At 42.4% G+C, this 23233-nt stretch overlaps 1 protein-coding gene across 2 annotated transcripts; it reads left to right on the forward strand.

Moving 5' to 3' along the window:
- The first annotated feature begins 393 nt into the window (after nt 1-393).
- Nucleotides 394-22980, forward strand: LOC116332860 (ankyrin repeat and SOCS box protein 2-like). 2 transcript variants are annotated; one of them, XM_039599147.1, is made up of 9 exons: nt 394-529; nt 980-1427; nt 1824-1993; nt 6970-7125; nt 12406-12651; nt 12716-12887; nt 14919-15489; nt 15562-15715; nt 22018-22980. In XM_039599147.1, the coding sequence occupies exons 2-9, from the start codon at nt 1138-1140 to the stop codon at nt 22170-22172; spliced, it is 1914 nt and encodes a 637-aa protein (XP_039455081.1). In that variant the 5' UTR covers nt 394-529; nt 980-1137; the 3' UTR covers nt 22173-22980. The 2 variants fall into 2 exon arrangements, with proteins under 2 accessions (XP_039455081.1, XP_039455082.1); XM_039599148.1 differs by lacking the exon at nt 15562-15715 and having other exon boundaries at nt 22018-22173.
- The last annotated feature ends 253 nt before the right edge of the window (nt 22981-23233 follow it).

Consider the following 23233-nt stretch of genomic DNA (forward strand, 5'->3'; position numbering starts at 1 on the left):
CATTTGTTTTATTTTGCAGGGTCAGGTGTTTCACTTTCTGCATTCAGGTTTTTCGTCTTTTTTCTGAAATGTTTTTTTTTTTCACGTGAACATGAAGCTCACAGCTTATGTGATGAATGCCTCACCTGTTAAGCTCTGAGATTGTTTCCTGCTCTGTGTTCAATCACCATTTTAGGCCAGGTAATCACAGGTTAGCCCTGTTGGCCCTTTGTTAGATGCTAAGAGGTTTCTGAATGACCTGTAGTTGGGACAGAGCAGGCAGGTGAGCCACTTAAGTTACACTTACTGTCATACCGAGACAAAAACACATAATGCAAACAGATGGGGACAGGTGAGACCAGACAGACAGGAGGAGAAGGAGGAGGAGGAGAAGGAGGACAGGGGCTGACCTTCAGCTGCAGTCTCAGTGTCAGAGTTGGCTGACGATCCGGCTCATGAAAGCTCAGAGTTGATCAGACCTTCGGACTCTGAACCAGGACCTTCTGCTGCAGACCAGAGAGTGCTGCTTCCTGATTGGATTGTTTCACAGGTAGTACCCAATCAACAGTTTGTTTTATTTTATTTTTATATGTTTGAATATGGGGAACTTCAAACCACACTTGAATCCACTTTAATGTTGTTTTGTTTTTATCATCAAATTTAGATTTAAATCAAACAGTCAGTTCTGTGTTTACCAATTTTTAAATGATTCTGATTTAGAATTAATTTAGGTTAAATTTGTGTGTTTGAAATCATTGAATTTAAATCTGTGAGATGGGTTAGTAGTTGAGTCTTTCAAATTTTATCAGGCTGCTGTTGACCGACCGGGTTTAAAGGATTGATAACACAAATCAGTTAGTAGTTTTCTGGGCTGTTGTGAGCCTGGTTATGTGCATCGATCCTGTTTCCATCTGTGTTGTTGGTGGAGGCTGTTTTTCGGGTGCAGGACAGTAGATATTGCTGACACCAGCTCTCACAGTGTTTGAATTTTTGGCTTCAGCTTGGAGGAAACAAACACCGCTGACCCACAGTCTTGACATCATTCAGCAGCAGCTGAGGCCAAAACGCCATCACCTTGGATGACCCACTGCTGTCCACACGCTGCTGGCGTTAACGAGAAACACAGACAGCAAACCGTTTCCTGTTCCTCTGTCTGACATGGCAGTCTCTGAGCAGAACCTGGATGACTACAGCATCTACAGTCACCTGGCAGATGAGGAGCTGCTGCAGATCGCTGTCGAGAGAAGCTTGTCTGATAAACAGGCTTCATCATCATCATCATCATCATCATCAGGCCCAATCCAAACAAACCCTAACCCCACACACAGAGGTCCTGACCCCTCCAAAAGGGTGCAAACGGTTTCTGCACCTGAACCTGTCCCCCACATCCAAAACTGTATAAACCCTCCCACAGCCCTGTCACAGTTTCTCTACAAGGTCTACAAGAGGTGAGTCAGTTCGGAATGAAATGGAGCTCAGAGGATGGAAACATCCGCAAACATCAGAAAGCAGCAAGAGATCAATAGACATTTCAGAGTGAGTGTCAGACAGTCTGGAGATGGTTGCAGGGTGTGTGTGTGTGTGTGTGTGTGTGTGTGTGTGTGTGTGTGTGTGTGTGTGAGGAGGTGGGAGGGCTTGTTTCTGACTTGTGGTTCTAACTCTGTGTTAGTTCTTGCTCTGTGCTTGTGACTCTGTCGTTCTACTCTTGTTCTGTGTTTGTTCTGACTATCTGTTGGTTCTGTTATCGTGGTTTTGACTCTGTGTTGATTCCAGCGCAGCGGCTCTGTGTTGGATCTGACTCTGGTTCCAAGTCTGTCATTCTGAAGGTTTGTGTGTTCCCTCAGAGAGGTCAGTCCGTTACAGTCCATCATCATGAGTGGGGATGCAGAGGCTCTGATGGAATTGGTCCGGAGGCGGTTAAGCAGCCTTATGGAGCCAAATGATGAAGGCTGGATCGCTCTTCATGAAGCTGCTTATTATGGACAGCTGCAGTGCATTAGGATCCTGGTCAGAGGTCAGGACACCTACTGCTTTCTGCTTCTCATTAAGCCTCTAACAACGCTACTTACCTTACTTCAGGAGTTAAAGGTGATCTTAATCACCAATAAAGCTTTACTTTGTGTTTTATGTGAAGGTTGATTTGTCATCTGTATTTCACATTAAAAAAACTTCTGCTTGAACAAAAGCTTGAGCTACGGTTGGGCAAACCCTCCAATTTTATGTCTGTAACATGACATCTGACTTCAGATGTTTCCTCTTCAGATTTTCAGCTTCATTCACCTGCTTATGTTTTTATATCCACACTGTTCATTCATGATGGAAAAATGTGCTGATATGCAACAAAATGTTAGGCTCCTTTATTAATTTACTCTAAGGGTGACATGATCATAAGCTTCTGGGAAATCCAGATTTTTGTGTCCTGTACATGGACCCATTTTAATTGTACATGTAGTTAAAATGGTTAACTTGTTATATATAGTAAGATAGTAAAAATAAAAGAGTGAGTATATTAACATTAAAATAGCAAATATACAAGTTAAATACACATAAATACAGTTCTGCCAAAAAGGGCTCTTGCTGGTAGGTAGCAGCAGCCCTTGAGTGTGGGTGTTATTGTATATTGTGCCATGTCATGCTGGTGTTTTGCACTATGATGTAATGTTAAATTTGGCAACATTGTGTGAACATTGTACTGAATATTAACTGGACTATTGCAGGTTGAGGGTTGGTAAGTGAGGCTCACTAGGTCCATTCACTAGGCTTAGTGTTCAATGTTCTGATGGCCCAGGAAAAAAAGCTATTTTTCAGCCTGGCTGTAATGCCTTTTAAACACTGCTACCTCCTACCAGAGGGCATGAGGTGCTGTCCAAGGTGGGACAAGTCAGCGTCGATCTTCTCCTTTTCTCTCCTGAAACGCCAAGTGCTGGCTATGTCCTCTTGAGAGGGTAAGGGATAGCTGATGATCTTTTGTGCTGTCTTAATGACTCTCTGCAGGTTCTTCTTGTCCGCTACCGAGCAATTAACATACGAAACTGTGATTCAGTAGGTGAGGACACTCTCTATGGTGCTGTGGTAAAAAGCTACCATTAGTTTCTTATCCAGATGGTTTCTCCTCAGCATCCTAAGGAAGTGGAGTCTTTGTTGTAGTTTGTCAGCCAGGATTCCAGGAATGATCGTATTGGCAGAGTTCTTTTTAAAAAAATAACTCAGCCCTTATGTAAATACTAGGCCTCATAGGTGTTTATCCAATCAGTTTTCAGGAATCCCTACCAGCTTAACATTCTTACTTAAATATGGTCACTTTTTACTTAAAGAAAAAAACAAAACAAAACCCGCAAACCAATGAGTGAGGTCAGAGAGGCTATGCCTGTTATATAGTCAATGGTTTTTCACCACATTTGCTCAGTGATCAGTTGATGTGAGATCTGACCTCTAAACCACAAGACAGACTCTTATGTTGTGGTTAATCACTTCAGGAGAGGTCATGTGGAGGTCAGTGATGCTTCAGCTTCAAGTGTCATAATAGGACAGGATGCTTACATTAAACCATTTGACTAAACTTGCTGAGAAATTAAAGACATCTGTAGACCTTGTTTGTCAGGGCTCTGTGTGCGGGCAAGGCGGAGAGGAGGATCCAAGCGCAGGACTCAGACACTAACTTGAAACTCAAAAACCTCAGCTTTATTGCTGGTATGAAAACAAAACATGAAGTGACCACTGAACATGGAGAACCGGGAACACACAGGCACGATCTGATGGTACGACACCGAGCACAGGAAAACACGGGGCTTATATACACAGGGTAGTAATGAGGGAATGGACAACAGGAGGGCGACACAGCTGGGAGAGATCAGGGCTAACGAGACGGGGGAACCAAGCTGCACACACTAACATAAGACAAAGACTTTCACAATAAAACAGGAAACATGAATTACTAAACAAGAACGCAGACTCGACACTGAGAGACAGAAAACACATGGAACTCAAACAATACATGAAACCACAAATCCTTAAACACAGAAACAAGAAACTAATAATCATCACCATCACAAGAGAATACGAAAACAATCCATCATTCAAAATTAAACCAAACCATAACTCAAAATACTGGGTCCAACGGACCCAGAACCGTGACATTGTTACTGAGAGCAGGTTATAACCGAAGGAAATCTTGTAGGAAAGACTACTGCTACTGCTAAAAGAAGTAATACCATTAGTTAATGATTCAGTCTTGAATATGATCAACCTCTCTCTTATCATTTGCTATGTACCACAGGCCTTCAAGCTGGTAGTAAATAAACCATTACTTTAAAAGGCATCATTTGACCCTTTAACCAAGGCCAATCTCTAACCTTCCTTTCATATCAAAAGTTCTTGAACGAGCAGTTGTCAAACAGCTAACAGATCATCTGCAGAGGAATGGCTTATTTGAAGAGTTTCAGTCAGGTTTCAGAGCTCATCACAGCACAGAAACAGCTTTAGTGAAGGTTCCAAATGACCTTCTTATGGCCTCTGACAGTGGACTCATCTCTGTACTTGTGTACTTGTCCTGCTAGACCTCAGTGCAACGTTCAATACTGTCCATCATAATATCCTATTAGAGCCATTAGAGCATGCTGTAGGTATTACAGGTACTGCACTGCAGTGGTTTGTATCATATCTATCTAATAGACTCCAATTTGTTCATGTAAATGGAGAGTCCTCTTCCACAGAGTTCCACAGGGTGCTAGGACCAATTCTGTTTACATTATACATGCTTCCCTTGGGCAGTATCATCAGAAGGCATAGCATACATTTTCACTGCTATGCAGATGACACCCAACTGTGTGTGTTATCTGTGAAGCCAGATAACACACACCAATTGGTTAAACTTCAGAAATAGAATAGAATAGCCCTATATTGTCATTGTACATGTACAACAAAATTGTGGGTTACTCATACCATGCCTCAGATTTGTGAGGTGATTGGACAGAGCCTGGGAGTGGGGGGATAGGGCCTGTTTACAGTTGGAATGGCCCAGAGGAAGAAGCTGTTAGTGTAAGTTAGTGTCTGGAGGTGTGGACCTCCATGGTTGGCAGAGGGCAGCCAGAGATTTTTTTGGGTGGTGTTAATTACCCTCTGTGCAGCCTTCCTGTTTTCAGGTGTGGCCCCTGTGTACCAAACACAGGCAGTAGGAAAGCATGCTCGCCACTGAAGAGTGGTAGAAGGCCAGCAGCAGCTTTTGGTCCAGGTTATTCTTCCTCAGGACACGGAGGAAGTGCACCTGTCATGAGGCGTTGGTGTTGTAAGTCGAGGTGAGATCAGCAGAGCTGCAGGTGCCCAAAAACCTGAAAGTGGAGACATATTTCACCCATGCTCCGTTTATAAGGAGAGGGGAGTGGACCTGTCTGTGCCTTCTGAAGTCCATGATGAGTTCTTTTGTTTTAAGGACATTTAGCTTCAGGTTATTTTCTGATCACCAGTGGGACAAATTCTCTACTGCCGTCCTGTACACTGTCTCATCTCAATCACAGATCAGCCCTACTACGGTGGTGTCATTGTCATACTCGATTGATCAATCAGTTTAATGAGTTCAACTGATTGAGGTCTGTCTTAAAGACGTAAAGAACTGGACGATGACTGTCCTGTTTCTAAATTCAGATAAAACTGAGGTTATTACACGCAGTCCTAAAAATCTTAGAAATATGGTATCTAACCAGATTCTTAGTCTGGATGGCATTACCTTGGCCTCCAGTAACACTGTGAGGAACCTTGGAGTCATTTCTGACCAGGATATGTCCTTCAATGCACATATTAAACAAATATGTAGGACTGCTTTATTCAATATGTGCAATATCTCTAAAATTAGAAATATCCTGTCTCAGAGTGATGCTGAAAAACTAGTTCATGCATTTATTACTTCTAGGCTGGACTACTGTAATTCATTATTATCAGGATGTCCTAAAAATTCAATGAAAAACCTTCAGTTAATCCAAAATGCTGCAGCAAGAGTGCTGACAGGGACTGGTGAGAGAGAGCAGATTTCTCCTATATTGGATTCCCTTCATTGGCTTCAGAATTTAAAATCCTGCTCCTCACATACAAGGTCTTAAATAATCATGCCCCATCTAATCTTAATGACCTTGTAGTACCATGTCACCCCATTAGAGCACTTCACTCTCGCACTGCAGGCTTGTTCCTAGAGTATTTAAAAGTAGAATAGGAGGCAGAGCCTTCATTTTTCAGGCCCCTCTTCTGTGGAACCAGCTTCCAGTTTGGATTCAGGAGACAGACACTATCTCTACTTTTAAGATTAGGCTTCAAACTTTCCTTTTTGCTCAAGGATATAGTTAGGGCTGGACACTTCCCATGATGCATTGAGTTTTTCTTCTTCATTTACCTTTTTACCCCTTACTGTGTTTATACACCTCTCTGTATTTAATCATGAATTATCATTAATCTCTGGCTCTCTTCCACAGCATGTATTCTATTCGGTCTTCCTCACCTCACCCCAATCAGTCGTGGCAGATGGCTCCACCCCCCTGAGCCTTGTTCTGCCTTCTTCCTGTTAAAAGGAAGTTTTTTCCTTCCCACTGTTGCCAAGTGCTTGCTCATCAGGGGTCATCTGATTGTTGGGGTTTTCTCTGTATGTATTATTGTAGGGTCTTTACCTTACAATATGAAATGCCTTGAGGTGACTGTTGTTGTGATTTAGTTCAATATAAATAAAATTCAATTCAATTGAATATGAGGCACAAGATTTCCTGTACAAATGGATAGGATCTTATTTTTTATGGTTTCCACTTTCTGTGATGTGATTTTCTTTGCATTTTCTGCATGTTTTCTGCATGTTAGGATGATAGGACATAGCATGTCTGACTTTAGATCAGAAGGGACTTCAGCAGGTGGAGGAGTAAACACACTGGGTATGCTTGTTTATTCAAAGGAGGGTTTTTTTTTCTTAATGCAGAGGGGTTCTATGTCTGACCTTTTACCTTTCTCTGCACTCAGCTGCACCTGACTCAGTGAACAGGGATACTTTAAAGCATGGTACTGCTCTGATGCTGGCCAGTCAGCGAGGCAATGTTTCCAGTGTTGAGTTTCTTCTGAAGCATGGAGCTGACCTAAACATCACCAACAAGGCCCAGGAGACACCGCTATTTGCAGGTGAACTGTGACATCACAGTGACACAATACAGAAACTGCTTTAGTGAAGGTGTCACATGTACTACCTTCAGTGGTTTGAATCATATATATTTAAGGAGCTTGGAAAGAAAAACGACTTGGTTTCTTTATGTTTCTTTAAGACATTTCACCTCTCATCCAAGAAGCTTCTTCAGCTCTAAAACCAAATGGTGGAGAATCCCAGGTATTTAAACCCTCGTGGGAGTTGTCCCTCAATAGGGTTAGAACCAATACAGACAAATCATGTCTAACCGACTCCAATTTGTTCATGTAAATGGGGAGTCCTCGTTCAACACTTTCTCATCCCAAACTGTAACATATTACACCATGTGACAAATTGTCAGTATGTTACGCTTCTGTCTACCCAAAACGTCTCTATGTTACGCATACGGAAACGTCAGGAAACATGAGTACCGTTTGGAATGAATCTACACATGTACATTTCGTTTTACTTTCTCATCATTAATCACTTTGTAAAACACTATCTAATAGGATTAAGAGTGTGGTTAAGGTTAGGGATAAGGCTTTGGTTAGGAATAGGATTAAGGTTAGGGTTGGGGCTGGAATACATGGCTGGAACGTGTATTACCGCTGGAAGCATCATTCTATTGGATTCCATCCACAATCCGGCGCATATCATAGGGACATGGAAGGGTACCTTTCGCTTTCCTATGGGACACCTCGGGACGTGACAAATCGTAGGTATGTTATGCATCGGGAATGAGAACGGTCTGCCTCTTCACACATTAAGGTTAATAATGGAGTTCTACAAGGTTCTATGCTACATTATACATTATACATTACTACAACATAAACCCTAAACCCTTATACATTCACTGCTATGCAGATGACACCGAACTTTATCTATCCATGAAGCCAGATAACACACCTCAATTGGTTAATACCATATACTGTTATTGCCGGTAGTTCCCAACTTTAAGAAGGGGGAACAGAGGGTGTGTTCCAACTATGGGGCAATCAAGCTCCTAAGCCTTCCTGGAAAAGTCTATGGCAGGGTGCTGGAATGGAGACTCGGTCTGTTAGTTGAACCCAGATACAGGAAAAACAATGCAGCTTTTGTCCTGGTCATGGAACACTGGACCAGGTCTATTCTCTGAAGAATATTTTAGGATACATGGGTGTTTGCCCAACTAGTCTACATCTGTGTTATGGACTTGGAGAAAGCATTTCACTGCTTCCTTTATAGTGGAAGTGATCCAATCAGAAATGATCTCCTTGTGCAGTTAGGTTAGATATGCACAATTTGATCATTTACTGACAAATAGGGGGGGAAACCCTCCCATGCTGCAGGGAAAAGACATATGGACCCACTTCACATTTGATGTCTAGTAAAATAAGGCACTTATAATCATCAGTTCATACTGTTCATACTCATCTGTTCATACTCATAGCAGTAAAAACACGGCAAACATTTCCCCTTTTATATATTTTAGTTAACTGAAACAACTTCAGATTTAATCTACGATAATCTTATGGTATTTAGTTTACTAAAACTGGACTAAAACTAAAAGAATTTAGGTGCCTAAATTATGACTGAAACTAGATTAGACTTTAGTCAAAAGACTATGACTAAAACTAAGTCACAATTTGCTGTCAAAGGAGGCCCTGAGGCCGACCCAGGACACGCTGGAGAGACTAGATCTCTCAGCTGGCCAGGGAATGCCTTGGTTTTCCCCTGGATGAGCTGAAGGAGGTGGCTGGGGGGAAGGAGGTCTGGACATGCTTTCTTAACCCTTATAAGGTCTTCGGGTCTGTGTGACCCGCTTTCAGTTTTTAGCTTAAGAAGAATTATAGAAATAATTATTTTTTCAAACTGAGATTCATTGGCCTTGGCTCAATTTTCTGTGAGGAACATAAATCAGAAAACATTCACACTGACCTCCCCCTGTGTCACCCCCCTTCACATTTGTATCACATACAGGGTCTTCGGGTCCACTGGACCTGTGTCTAGGAAAAGTGTGGAAGTCTTAGGTCCTGTGTACCCTCATTTTCCCTTCCTCCTCTCTGGGCCTATGTGTGTGTGTGTGTGTGGTCAATTCGCACACACACACACACACACACACATGCTTTACTTTTTCCTTCTCTCTCTCTCTCTCTCTCTCTCTCTCTCTCACACACACACACACACACACACACACACACACACACACACACACACACACACACACACACACACACACACATAGTATATCACCTTCACATTTGTATCACATACAGGGTCTTCGACCTGTGTCTTTTGCTAGACACAGGTCATGGAAGTCTTAGGTCCTGTGTACCCTCATTTTCCCTTCTTCCTCCTCTCTGGGCCTATGTCTGTGTGTGTGTGTGTGTGTGTGTGTGTGTGTGTGTGTGTGTGTGTGAGAGAGAGAGAGAGAGAGAGAGAAGGAAAAAGTAAAGCATGCGAATTGACCAAGGTGTTACCCACTAGTGCTACACCCCCCCCGCACAAGATTGCAGCATTTGCAAAATTGGAGCACCCTACACTGTCTGCACCCACATTCCCGCACATTTCACCCTCTGTCTTGAGGGAAGGAATCTTGGGGACCTGACACTATAAATATCTCTGTCATTGTGGTTCCATACCATAACTGATCAAGATGGCAAAGTGATTCTCTGTTCACACTGCCCTATAGTTGATATTGGAAGAGACAGGTAGTTTTAAAGGTGATGCAAAGGAATACGTTTCAGAATGCGAGGATCATATTTCTGAAAATTCAGAGTGTGACACTGAGTTTGAAGAGGACGATGAACATCAGCCAGCTCTGAAGTATAAAAGAGCCTCACGACCAGCCCATGAGCAGCCAGCCATAGGACCAGCCTGTCGGCAAGCTTCAAAATGCAAGCAAACCTCAGGACCAGCCCGCCAGCAGCCAGCCCCAAGACCAGCAGGTGAGCAGCAAGCGATAGGACCAGCCAGTAAGCAGGCAGCTATAGGGCTTCAGAATCCCTGTGAGATGCAGAAACTGGCCAACGATGTTGTTTCTGGTCAACGATGTCTCTGACAACTTTCAAAATGATTTCCAGGACCATCCATTTTGATGACCATGATGATAGACCAGCTCGATGGCAGAGAGACAAGCTAGCTGCCATCAGGACGGTGTGGGACAAATGGGTGGCCGGTCTCCCCCTGTTTTACAATCCTGGCCTCAATGTCACCGTTGATGAGCAGCTGATGCCATTTCGGGGCCGCTGCCCATTTCGGCAGTGTATACCATCTAAGCCTGCCAAGTATGGTATAAAGATTTGGGCTGCCTCTGATGCTGCTTTATCTTATGCATGAACTTGCAGGTCTACTCAGGGAAACACAATGAAGGAGCCCCTGAGAAAAATCAAGGCATGAGAGTGGTCCTCGATATGGCTCATGGACTTTCTTGACACAACATCACGTGCAACAATTTTTTCACATCGCATAAGCTGGGACCTGTCCCAGCTTATGCGATGTGAAAAAATTGTTGCAGCTTCCGCTGCTAAAGCGGAAGCTGACTATGGTGGGAACAGTATGCAAAAACAAGTCCGAGCTCCCTCCCCCAGTTACTGAAAACAGAGGACAGGCCTGTTCAGTAATCAAAGTGTGTGTAGACGGCTGATACGACCCTGGTATGGTATGTACCAAAGACAGGTGCTGCTGCTCATGAGTACACTGCAAAGGGACGGGAGCACCTGTGGCTAGGAGCATCAAAAGCCCGAAATGAGGTGGACAACCTCGATAAGCTGGTGACTACTTACAGCTGCAAAAGGAAGACCCTACGATGGCCTTTGGTGATATTTTTTGACATGTTAGATATCGCCGCGTACAATGCCTTCGTCATTTGGATGTCACTGAGCCCAGAGTGGAATAGGGGAAAGCTGCAGAAGAGGCGTCTCTTTCTTGAGGAATTGGGGAAAACACTGGTGAGACAAATTGGAAGAACTCAAATTGGAAGAACCAAGAACCAAGAACCCCAGTCTCTGCAGCCATTGTGAGGAGGATTCAGAAGGAAGACGATGGTGCCACATCCTGCCTAATTACAGCACCATCATCTGCAGACCCTGGGGTAAGTGTTTGATGCTGGTGCAATATAATAATTTATGTTACTGAGAATAAGGAGTGTTAGTAAAGCCCCAAAAGTCCACCAGACCCAGCAAGACTCCCTGTATAACCAAAAAATGAACACCGTAGCAGGGTTAAAATGCTGCCCCTGCAGCCCAGCCCCAGAAAAGTGGAAGAAAATGGACCGATGGATGGATGGACTGAAAGTGTTCTGTCAAGGATGATACATTGACTCTTAACCAGAGAGTTGGAGAAATTGAGGAGGTGTCAGTGGAAAGAACAAAATCCAGAGTATCTTTCTGTTTTCTGGGTTCACTTACCCCAACATTGGTGAATAGGAAAAGTGGTCATAAAAAGCTGGTTATCAAGTTAATACAGGGTTTGGCCTGAATGTTCAATGAAAGGTGACATTAGTAGAATCTGACCAACCACAAAGGTGGATTTCCGGGATCATGTGACTCTTCTTCCACAGAAAATGATCCCTTGGAATGCCACCTACTCCAGAAATGTTATCATGTGTTGATAAAAATATTAATGCAACACTGTTTAACAAACTTAATGCATGGACGTTCTTCTAACAATGCAATGCATCGAGAGTGAAGAAGACACTTGGATAAGAAAAGAAATGTTTCTCCCATTGAAAACGGTATGTCCAGAAGAACAGAATCAACATTTTGTGATTTCCTTACCTGGATGGTTGAGTATGCATCAAGACAATGCAATGCACAGTTTGTGGTACACTCGGTAGTTTTAGTAAAGAGTGGCTTAACAAATATAAAACATATTCTTGCTTCGTAGTATAAGCCTCTGGTTTCACACACATACATTGTGCAGGCAAATGCAGAAGGCAGTGGTTGGGGAAGCAGAAGTGGGTTTGGTACACAGGTAAAGCTGCTTGTTATCAGCAAAGCAATAAAAACTGATAATACATTTACAGAAGATATGACCAAGAGAAGGAAGATAGAAGACAAACAGGTGAGCCCCAGGGGATAGGATTTAAACCAGTTTAAGGGCTGTCAGTGATTCCAGTTGAGGCTAGTCTGTCAAGAAGGATGTTATGAGATATAGTGTTAAAGGTTAATGGTCCAGAGTCAGCTACCATGAGGAAGCTGTGTCTGTACTATTGACATTGGAGTAGTGTAAGTTTGTAAGAGTTAATCATTGACTGAATAGTGTTACAGACAAACTGCTGATCTGTTGCTGTGTTCCAGCCTGTGAGAATCCAAACAAAGCCATCGTAGAGCTGCTCCTGAGTTCAGGAGCTCAGGTTAACTGGTCCTGCATTCAGGGGGGAACACCTCTTCATGAAGCCTGCAGACATGGACAGCTGAAGCTCTGCAAGATGTTACTGGATGCTGGTGCCAATCTTAAGCTGAAAAACATCTACAGTATACAGCCATTCTTTACCGCTGCACAGCATGGACATGCACATATAATCCAACTGCTTGCACACAAAGGTCAGTACTACATACCTGGATAAGAACTATCTTTACTGTCAGAAACTGAATGTCTGTTTTTCAGGTGCAGATATAAATGCACAGGCCGGAGACGGAGCCTCGCCGCTATATGAAGCCTCTAAAAATGGTCACGTTTCAGCTGTGGAGGCACTGCTTACTTTGAAAGCTGATGCCAACAGACCCACAAAGGCTGGACTCCTACCTCTTCATGTGGCTGTTAAGAACAACCATGCACGGTCTGAATAACTTATAGGATCCATTACTGCATGAGTCTGAACTAACCTTTTATTAGAGCTGGGTGATAAAACGACAGCGATATGTATTGCAAAATAACTTTTTCTCGATAGAAAAATTAAACTATTGTGATAGGCCTCATCTCTCTTGTCCTCTTAAAAAAAAAAAAGAACAGCCAATCCAAATTAAGTAGCGCAGAGCCGAACCAACCACAGCCGCAGCGTCACGTCACATGACTTGTTACGTACGGCACAAGTGCCAAGGCGCACATGTGTATTTGTTTTTGCAGCCGTGCAGCCCGGGTAATGAAGGAAAGGAGTTTGCCGACTAGAGAAAAATCAACCGAGAGCGTGAGCGAAGGTTACCGAAGAAAAAACAGATGATGGTTCCAATACCGGAGAGCTTGTCGAACGGAAGGGCCACAGAAGTTCCGTAGTGTGAAGGTATTTCGGCTATTTCAAGTCTGACAAAAAACAGAGTAGCGCGCACTGTAAATTGTGCCGAAAGCAAGTCTGGAAATACAATAAAGCGGTGCATGCTCAATCTCTGACTGAAAGCGCTTGTAACAGGGCAGCCCTTAGCGGCTGGAAACACAGTGAGAGGGACGAAGGCAAGTGCAGTGGAACAAAAGTATTTATTTGCCATACAGCTCTCCTTACAACAATTCACTTGTTGAGCTTCTTCACAGCACAATATATCCTCCTCTAATGACAACCAGCAGCCTTAAATATGTTCAGCTGTCACAGACCAAACCATTATTCCACTCTTAGGTAAATTCTTAAATCCCAACCTTCCACCACAGTATAATATATCAATTAGAATAAATAAATACATAAATACATTTCACATTGTCATATTAATAAATATTTCACACTTTAATGTTACACCAAACCCAATATTATAAAAACCCAGAAACCCAAGCACAAAAAGATTCACCACACTCTCTTTACCAATGGTCTCTCCCGGAACCTTTAAATGGTGTCTGGACCCCCGGGGAAACATTTGCCCAAACACCTTGAAGAGGACACAGGCAAGAAAGGTGAGTAATCATTATCTTACAAACACTTATTTGCGCCACTTTCCTTCCTAGATTTCACACACACTTGCATTAGTTTTCCTTACTGGTAAACCTTAATCACAATCTCAATCACCATTCTTCTCTCCTGACAGACAACCACCACATTCCTTGATGAGGAGCAGCTGTGCAGGATCTGAATCAAGGCTACCAACTGATTTTAAAATTCCCAATAAATAATCAATAAATATTTAAACTTGTGTGCAAATGTTTTACTGTGCAAATCCATGCTTAAAATGCAATGCTAAATAAAGTGCTTGATAAGGTGCTTTTAATAAAGTGAAAGGTGTGCTCTAAAGTGCTATACAGATAATATAATACAAATAAATGTAGTAAGGGAGTCCTCTTCCTTACAGCGCTAATTCGTCATTCGGCTTTTGTCAGACTAAAGTAACTGTTAAAACTGTTTGAAAAGCTAAGCTATACAACAAGGAGAGATTGAGAATTTCCTTTTAGTTCTCAGTTTATTTGATATTGACAAAAGTTAGTCAATTTTGTCTGTTCTTCTGTAAAACGACCTAAGATTTGTTTTTAGAATTAATATTGTTTCTAAGTGCAATTGACAATTTAGTGGTCTGTTTTGTTTGTTCTATTTTGAAACTTAAACGCTTTAGCGGCTGCCTTTTGTGTAGTTTGCAATATTTGCCTTTATTTATCTGAAACTGAAGTCTCATGTTCCTTAACTACATCTGCCTTGTTGAACTTATTATGGGAAATAAATATTTTAATTAAAACAAGCTGCTAATTATTTCACATTTTACTTGTGAGCAACGGCACATTTAAATTTTACAAATATAGTTATTTGGCTTATATCGTGATATATATCGTTATCGCCTGAAATGAAAAAAACATATCGTGATATGAAAAAATCTTATATCGCCCAGCTCTACCTTTTATTAAAACTTTTTCTGGATTAAAAAGGTAACTCCTTGAGAGATCTGTGCTTCTGTGTTTTCAGTGTCGTATCCATGCTGATCCCAGTAACCAGCAGGATCAGAGTCCAGCGCTGTGGGATCAGTCCTCTACACATTGCTGCAGAGAGGAACAGGGATGAAATAATGGAGCTTCTCATCGAGGCTGGCTTTGATGTCAATGCCAAGCTGTCGCAGGACTGGTCCAGGATCTATGAAGACCACCGAAGTACAGCGATCTACTTCTCAGTCTACAATGGAAACCTAGAAGCTACAGAGATGCTGCTGGTTGCTGGAGCAAACCCCAACCTAGATGTCTTCAACCCATTACTCATTGCTGTCCGGCTCGGCTGGGTGGACATGGCAGCGTTGCTGCTGAGGTACGGTGCTGATGTGAGTGCTCAGGTCTCCACACAGCTGTCCTCATTCCCATCGGCTATCATGCTCAGCATGGACTCTCTTCCTGTGCTCAAACTGCTCTTGGACCATGGCTGTGATGCCCATTCCTGTTTTGAGTGTTCCTATGGCCAGAAACCACATCCTGCCATCGCACCATCACGACGTCCCATTGAAGAGCTGCAGTTTAGCGGAGATTTGCCACCACAGCACCACCTTCAGGTGGGTTGTGAATAAAAATCTGAAATGAGAATGTCCATGTGCTAGTTAGTGAGGGTCTTCAACTTTTTTCAGTTTTGTGAGGCCATCTCCAGCATGTCTTTTTGCCCAACACCTGGTCCAATCATCTTGATGCTGCTGGACTACGTCAGTCATATCCGATTATGCTCTCGACTGGTTGGAATCCTGGAAAGTCAAGGCGACTGGGCACTGATCAGACTAAAAGCTTGTAAGAAACTTGAACCACACACACATGTGACAGGAAATTAATAATAATATAATAACCATATTTATTTGATTTATCACCATATTGGACTTGGAAAAGGGTTTCTTTAATTAAGATTTTAAAAATGAACCCCTTAGCAATTGTCTTAACAAGTATAATTCGTAATTTGTAGTAATTCATAGCCAGTCTTGCTGATGATCTGGATGAGGGGCTCAGACCCATACAAAATAGCAGTGGGGACAAAGCATTTCTTTGGTAAATCCCATACGTGATAGTGACTTGTGCAAGTGTCTTGCATTTGACCAGTGTTGTTCACCACATGCCCATTAAATTCCAGATGAAGACTTAGCATCCTGTTGATCTCGTACAGTTTTAGGTATTCGAAAATCCATATGTGAGGCTTTTCTTGTACAGTAGTCAATCCAGGCAGTGCACAGGTTGGTCAATCTGATCTTACAGTCTAGGGTGACTGCACTATCTACCAGTAGCTGGTGTTTTGCGCCTCTAGTGTTCCTGGCTATTCCTTTCTGTGCCCTGGACATGTATTGAGCCTTGCACCTGTTCATTCTGGCCACTATGATGCCTGCCAGGAGCTTCTATGTGGTACTGAGGCAGGTTATTGGCTAGCAGTTGCATGGTACCGGTCTCTTCAGTAGCTCTGAACCATGTCAGGGCCTGGTGATGTCCTGCTCTTCAAGTTTGAGACCTTTTCTTGGATGTCTGCTACTATAATGGTTACTGGATCCTGTTAAGGGAAGCTGCTGTGATCTGCTCTTAGATCCTCTAGCCACTGAGCATTGTTGTTATGGTTTGCTGTATTTCTTTGGCATCCCTTTCTTTATCACACCTTTTATCATTTCTGATAGTTAACTTCAATTCAGTTCAGTTCAGTTTTATTTATACAGTGCCAAATCGCAACAACAGCCACCTCAATGCGCTTTATATTTAAAGGTAGACCCTATAATAATAAATAAAGAGAAAAACCCAGCAATCATATGATCCCCTATGATCAAGCACTTGGGGAGGAAAAACTTCATTTTAACAGGAGAACCCTGTTCAGGGAGGAGCGGCCATCTGCCGCGACTGATTGGGGTGAGAGAAGAGAGAAAGGGATGCTGTGGAAGAGAGCCAGAGATTAATAACAAGTATAATTCAGTGCAGAGGGTCTATTAAGACAGTGAGTGAAGAAGAAATACCCAGTGCATCATGGAAATCCCCCAGCAACCTACACCCATTGCAGCATAACTAAGGGAGGATTTGACCTGATCCAGCCCTAACTATATGCTTTTCCAAAAAGGAAAGTTTGAAGCCTAATCTTAAACGTAGAGATAGTGTCTGTCTCCTGAATCCAAACTGGAAGCTGGTTCCACAGAAGAGGGGCCTGAAAAATGAAGGCTCTGCCTCCTATTCTACTTTTAAATACTCTAGGAACAAGCCTGCAGTGCGAGAGTGAAGTGCTCTAATGGGGTGATATGGTACTACAAGGTCATTAAGATTAGATGGGGCATGATTATTTAAGACCTTGTATGTGAGGAGCAGGATTTTAAATTCTGAAGCCAATGAAGGGAATCCAATATAGGAGAAATCTGCTCTCTCTCACCAGTCCCTGTCAGTACTCTTGCTGCAGCATTTTGGATTAACTGAAGGTTTTTCATTGAATTTTTAGGACATCCTGATAATAATGAATTACAGTAGTCCAGCCTAGAAGTAATAAATGCATGAACTAGTTTTTCAGCATCACTCTGAGACAGGATATTTCTAATTTTAGAGATATTGCACATATTGAATAAAGCAGTCCTACATATTTGTAGACATAGGACAGGGGTGTCCAAACTTTTTTCACTGAGGGCCACATACATAAAAATATAGGAGGGGCTGGGCCACTTACTAGAAATTAGGTATATAACCTTAACTTTAGTGTATTAAAGTTAGAAAAATCATTTAAAAGCGGTCAAATGTGTTATATTGTTGAATATAATTAAAGACAAAACTGCCTTCATCACAGCTTTCCATAGATGGATCTTTATTGATTAATTCAGAAAAAGCTTTGGTAGCTCATTCTCAGAACAGCAGCCTCAGATTTCTTCTTGGACAGAAGATTTACAGTACAGAGAAAAAACAATAAAGGGGAAAATGGGACGGGTACATTTCAAGCTTGTTATTTAAGTTCTTAGGCTTAGCAACACACCTATTAACGTTTGTTTGAAACGGTTATCAACATTAACAGACTGAACTGGACTTAATAACATGAGTCCATATAATTTTAGTAAATTATTCTGGTGAGTATCAGCTGCGCTGGGTATGTAAATCGGGCCATCCAGCTGCGGTGCTCATCGTACGCCACTCATGCCAAAAATCCGGACAAATGTCACTTGATCAAGGAGCAGATCTGCATCAGATGAGATCAGCTAACTTTGCGTGTGCGTGCGCTGTGCACAGCGGTGTGTACTCTGTGTGTTAACAAGAAAAACGCATATAAGAAAGTGGTGCGCAAAAGCAGGGTAGTGACAGAATTGATGCGCATTATTGATATTTGAAGCATGTGTACCTGCACATGCATGCATATTAACACACGGGTACTGTGGAATATATTTTTTACTCACCTAAAGTGCTCGTGCTCTCGTCCACTCCCCGCAAAAAAAATTAGCAGCTGTGCGGTGTCTGTGGCATCAGTGCTCGGATCGCATGCGATGGAGTAAAAATCAAAAGCACAAGCTTTATTAAACAGTTGCAGTTTAATGTTGGCTGACAAGTCTTCAGTGCGTCGCACAACTGTATTTCTGGACATATTGACATTGTTGAAGTCCTGCACTTTTTTCGGGCACATTATTTCGGTGACTTTAACGAGGCAGCGTTTTATGAGGTCTCCATCTGAAAAAGGCTTGCCATGTCTTGCGGTGAGTTGGGCGACCTCATAGCTGGCTATTGTAGCCTTTTCCTGGACAATTTGAGCACGAAAAAAATACTGTTGCTGACCCCGCAGGATAGCTACCCTTTGCTTTAATTTCTGCTCTCGCTCAGCACCAGTGTAGGATGCATAGGCCTGATGTTTGGTTTCATAATGACGTCGTACATTATACTCTTTCACAACTGCCACAGTTTCAGTGCAGATCAAACAGACACACTTCCCCTTTAATTCTTTGAAGAAATATTCACTCTCCCACCGTGTCTGAAATTTTCTGCACTCACTTTCTACCTTTCGCTTCTTTGGTTCTGCCATGTTTGGTAACTTGGGGTAAATTTCTTCTGTGATTGTCCTTTTTGGTAGAGCAACTGCCTTGATCAACAGTAGCTCCCCCTGGTGTTAAAACTAAGAAGTGCAATACACTCAAGCAAAAGTTGAAGTGCGGGCCATTTCCTATTCTATTTATAAAATTACTTGAGGGCCAATTAAAAATGGACCGCGGGCCGGACTTTGGACACCCCTGCTCTAGGAACAAGCCTGCAGTGCGAGAGTGAAGTGCTCTAATGGGGTGATATGGTACTACAAGGTCATTAAGATTAGATGGGGCATGATTATTTAAGACCTTGTATGTGAGGAGCAGGATTTTAAATTATGGATTTAACAGGGAGCCAATGAAGGGAAGCCAGTACAGGAGAAATCTGCCCTCTCTCACCAGTCCCTGTCAGTACTCTTGCTGCAGCATTTTGGATTAACTGAAGGTTTTTCATTGAATTTTTAGGACATCCTGATAATAATGAATTGCAGTAGTCCAGCCTAGAAGTAATAAATGCATGAACTAGTTTTTCAGCATCACTCTGAGACAGGATATTTCTAATTTTAGAGAAATTGCACATATTGAATAAAGCAGTCCTACAAATTTGTTTAATATGTGCATTGAAGGACATATCCTGGTCAAAAATGACTCCAAGGTTCCTCACAGTGTTACTGGAGCACCCAGGGGTTCCCAGGCCAGCCGAGAGATGTAATCTCTCCAGCATGTCCTGGGTCTACCCCAGGGCCTCCTCCCAGTGGGACATGCCCGGAACACCTCACCCAGGAGACGCCCAGGAGGCATCCTTGTCAGATGCCTGAACCACCTCAACTGGCTCCATTTGATGTGGAGGACCAGCGGCTCTACTCTGAGCCCCCCCCGAATGGCCGAACTTCTCACCCTATCTCTAAGGGAGAGGCCAGCCATCCTTCGGAGGAAGCCCATTTCCGCCGCTACCCTACCAGTCCATCTCCCATGGCAAATTGGTCCTGGGTGAGGGACCAGACTAAGAGCGATTCAGAAGACCCCTATGACAGGACCATCGAGGGAACAGTTAACCCTGCTCGGGATAGGGTTACCAGGGCCCTATCCTGGAGCCAGGCCCGAGGAGGGTGCCCGAGGGCTAGTGTCTGGTGGCCAGGCCTTAGTCCATGGTGCCCGCCTGGGCACAGCCCAAAAAAGGGACATGGGCCCATCTTCCTGCAGGCCCACCATCTGCAGGAGGCACCATAGGGGTCGGGTGCATTGTGAGCCAAGCGGCGGCCAGGAGCAGAGGTCCTGGCGGACCGATCCCCGGCTACCAAGACTGGCAAGGACCAAACCATTTTCTCCAAAATTGTATTGATTTATTGATTGGTACAATGCCAACTGCCATATTGGGAATATCCCTTACATCTCTTGCTATTCCACAATATAGATAAATACATATTTCACAACAGGAAGGTCAGACGGTGGTTATAAAATAAAGTTTGGCAAGGGTGTGAAGAGGACAGGAGACCTTTATTTAGATGGCAACTTTCTTGCTTAATGAGCTTTGTCAAACTATCAACATTCCTAAAAGGCATTGCTTTAAATATCTATAATTAAGAAACTTCATTTATTCAACTTCAGAGTCTCACACTTGAAAATCTAAACAAGAAAGGTCATATTTCCATGTTCTTCACAACTTTGATGTCCTATGATAAAGGTCTGCCATGGTTGGAGGCATACTGGAAATGTTTTATTGTCTATGGGACTCCTCAAAATTGAAGAAATGCTGGAAGACTGTTGTTCAGACTGTATCTGATATTGTTGGTATGTAGCTATCCTATGAAGCAAAAATGTGTGCTCTTGTAAATACCAAAACAATGTTACTGTTAACTCAAGTAAACTCTAATTGACTGTGGATTCCTGTAGGCCAGGAGGATGATAGTCTTATCATGGAGAAAAATGCAGGTGCCTTCAGTTCATGTATGAATAAAATAAATGGCCACTGATATTACAATGGAGAAACTGACTTACTATAGTCAAAGGAAAATAGCAGAATTTGAAGACATGTGGAAACCCTTACTTGAGTATCTGAAGTCCCAAAATGCATATTATAATATGGTCTTCTGCACTGTTAAAATAAGAAGGGACATTTAGCTAGCAAACAGCTATTAAAAAGGTGAGCATGCTCTCTTCCATTTGGGAGATGCCTTTTGAGTTTAAAGTTGTTGTGTGGAGGCTGTCATTTTCAGCATCTACATGATAATCTACATCATGTAGATGCTAAGTTCAGATAATTATTTTATCTGAACTGAGCACTAAGCCAGACACAAAGTCTGAGAAATCAGAGTAAGGGCCAGGAGGATGATAGACAACTACAAACTAAACTTTTGTGTTTTACAGTTAGGGTGTATGAGTCTTTTGGTAGATTAATAAGCTTTCTGCATCCTCCTTTATCTTTATTTTCCTTAATGGTTATGGCTCCTTGGTTACTAAAGGAGTTTCTAAGTTGGCCACTGCCATTCTTGTTCATAGCGTTGTTACTTCTCAGATTGACTACTGCAATTCACTTCTTTTTGGTCTTACTCAAAAATCCATCCATTAGCTTCAATGTGTCCAGAACTCTGTTGCCCGTATTATCACCAGGACCCCTTCTATTCACCACATCACCACTGTCCTGCAGCAGCTTCATTGGCTTCCGGTCAAATATCGCATCAATTTTAAAATAATTTTGTATACATTTAAGGCTATTCATCAGCTCTCCCCTCCATATCTCTCTGATTTGGTTCAGATCACCATTCCATCATGGTGTCTTAGATCCTCTTCTTCTCTTTCTCTCTCTGTCCCCTCCCCCCGTCTTGCCACCATGGGGAGCAAAATTGTAAATTGCCTGTTTTTATGCTTGTTTTCTATTTTTCTGCTGTGTACAGTGTCCCTGAGTGTTCTGAAAGGCACTTTCAAATAACATGTATTATTAAGTTCCTAACTTTTGAGAAAATAAAGAACAATTTCCAGAGTTCATTTAAAACATCCCTCTGCACTCTCAGTGTAAAGTTTGTTAATCCTTAGCCTCAGTTTGGTTGAAATCTTGATACCATCCTTCTTTCTGTGTTCTGGCTTCAGTACCTCCTCATCCTCTGATGCAGCTTTGCAGACTGAAGATCCGATGCCTGGTTGGAGTCCAACGACTCAAACTGCTTCACACTCTGCCACTTCCTGTCAGACTTATCCACTTCCTGCAATACGACGTCCAGTGTTCACTCACCCTAGGGGTGTGAAATTAATGTGTTAGTGTCATGGAAATGTTGCTTTTTGCCTCACTAAATCATCATGGTAACTGATACTCAACACATTATCTGGTTGGGAGCAGGTTACGTTCAGAGTTTGAGTTCATGTGGTAATGCAGAAAATATATAAATGTTCTTCAACCTAATTTGAATCTGAGTCTCTTTCACACTGCTGGAAACACAGAACGCACAGCACCTGTTCAACCAATCACATTCATTCACTCTGATCTCCTTCATCAGGCTGCGGGGCAGGAAGTTTTTCCATGGATCCAGATTAAAGTCTCAAAGCTCTAATGTGCAGAAAATCATTAACTGCAGTTCAAATCTTTATTGTACAGCTCTATGCCACAAATCAACAGCTTAACCCGTTTCTGATTTTTTTTTTTTAGATGGTTACGCTCATTATGGATTTTATCATCATTATTATCTGATAACATCTCTGTTTGGAGAAGCTGGAACTCAAACGGTCGTTTTGTGAGGGAGAAGAGTCAAATGACCTGCAAAATGTCCCTTGTAATGTGAATGCATTGAGAACATCTGACTGGGGTTTTAAGTTTGATCGAGCCAGCTAACACAGAGAAAGCCTGGATATGTTGAGCTTCATTGCTAGACTGTTTAGGAAACAGAAATGTGACACTTTCTATGTTTTTGAAGACACAAACATCCTTTGTTAAGCTCCTCTGTCTGTGCTGACTCTTAGTGTGTTGAGATTACCGTGTGGTGCTCTGGAAGATGTTCACCTTTGACCATATTCAAAGTTTGAAATCAGCAAGAGTTCAAATAAACTTTTCTTTTTCAACAGTTGTCACAGAATGGTTTGTATTAGAGGGAAACCCCCAACTATCTGATGATATGCTATAAGCAGTACTTGGTGACAGTGGAGAGGAAAAACTCCCTTTTAACATTAAAAAAAACCTCAGACTGCCTCAAACTGGTTGGAGGTGAGGCTAAAGAGAAGAGGAAGGGTCATGGAAAGACAGCAGAGGTCAGCCTGAGCCAGGATCGTTAAACAGCATTCAGGCTGTTAATGTCTGAACACTTACACTTTATGT

The sequence above is a fragment of the Oreochromis aureus genome, linkage group 15 (genome assembly GCF_013358895.1).
Source record: "Oreochromis aureus strain Israel breed Guangdong linkage group 15, ZZ_aureus, whole genome shotgun sequence".
In the NCBI taxonomy this organism is placed as follows: domain Eukaryota; kingdom Metazoa; phylum Chordata; class Actinopteri; order Cichliformes; family Cichlidae; genus Oreochromis; species Oreochromis aureus.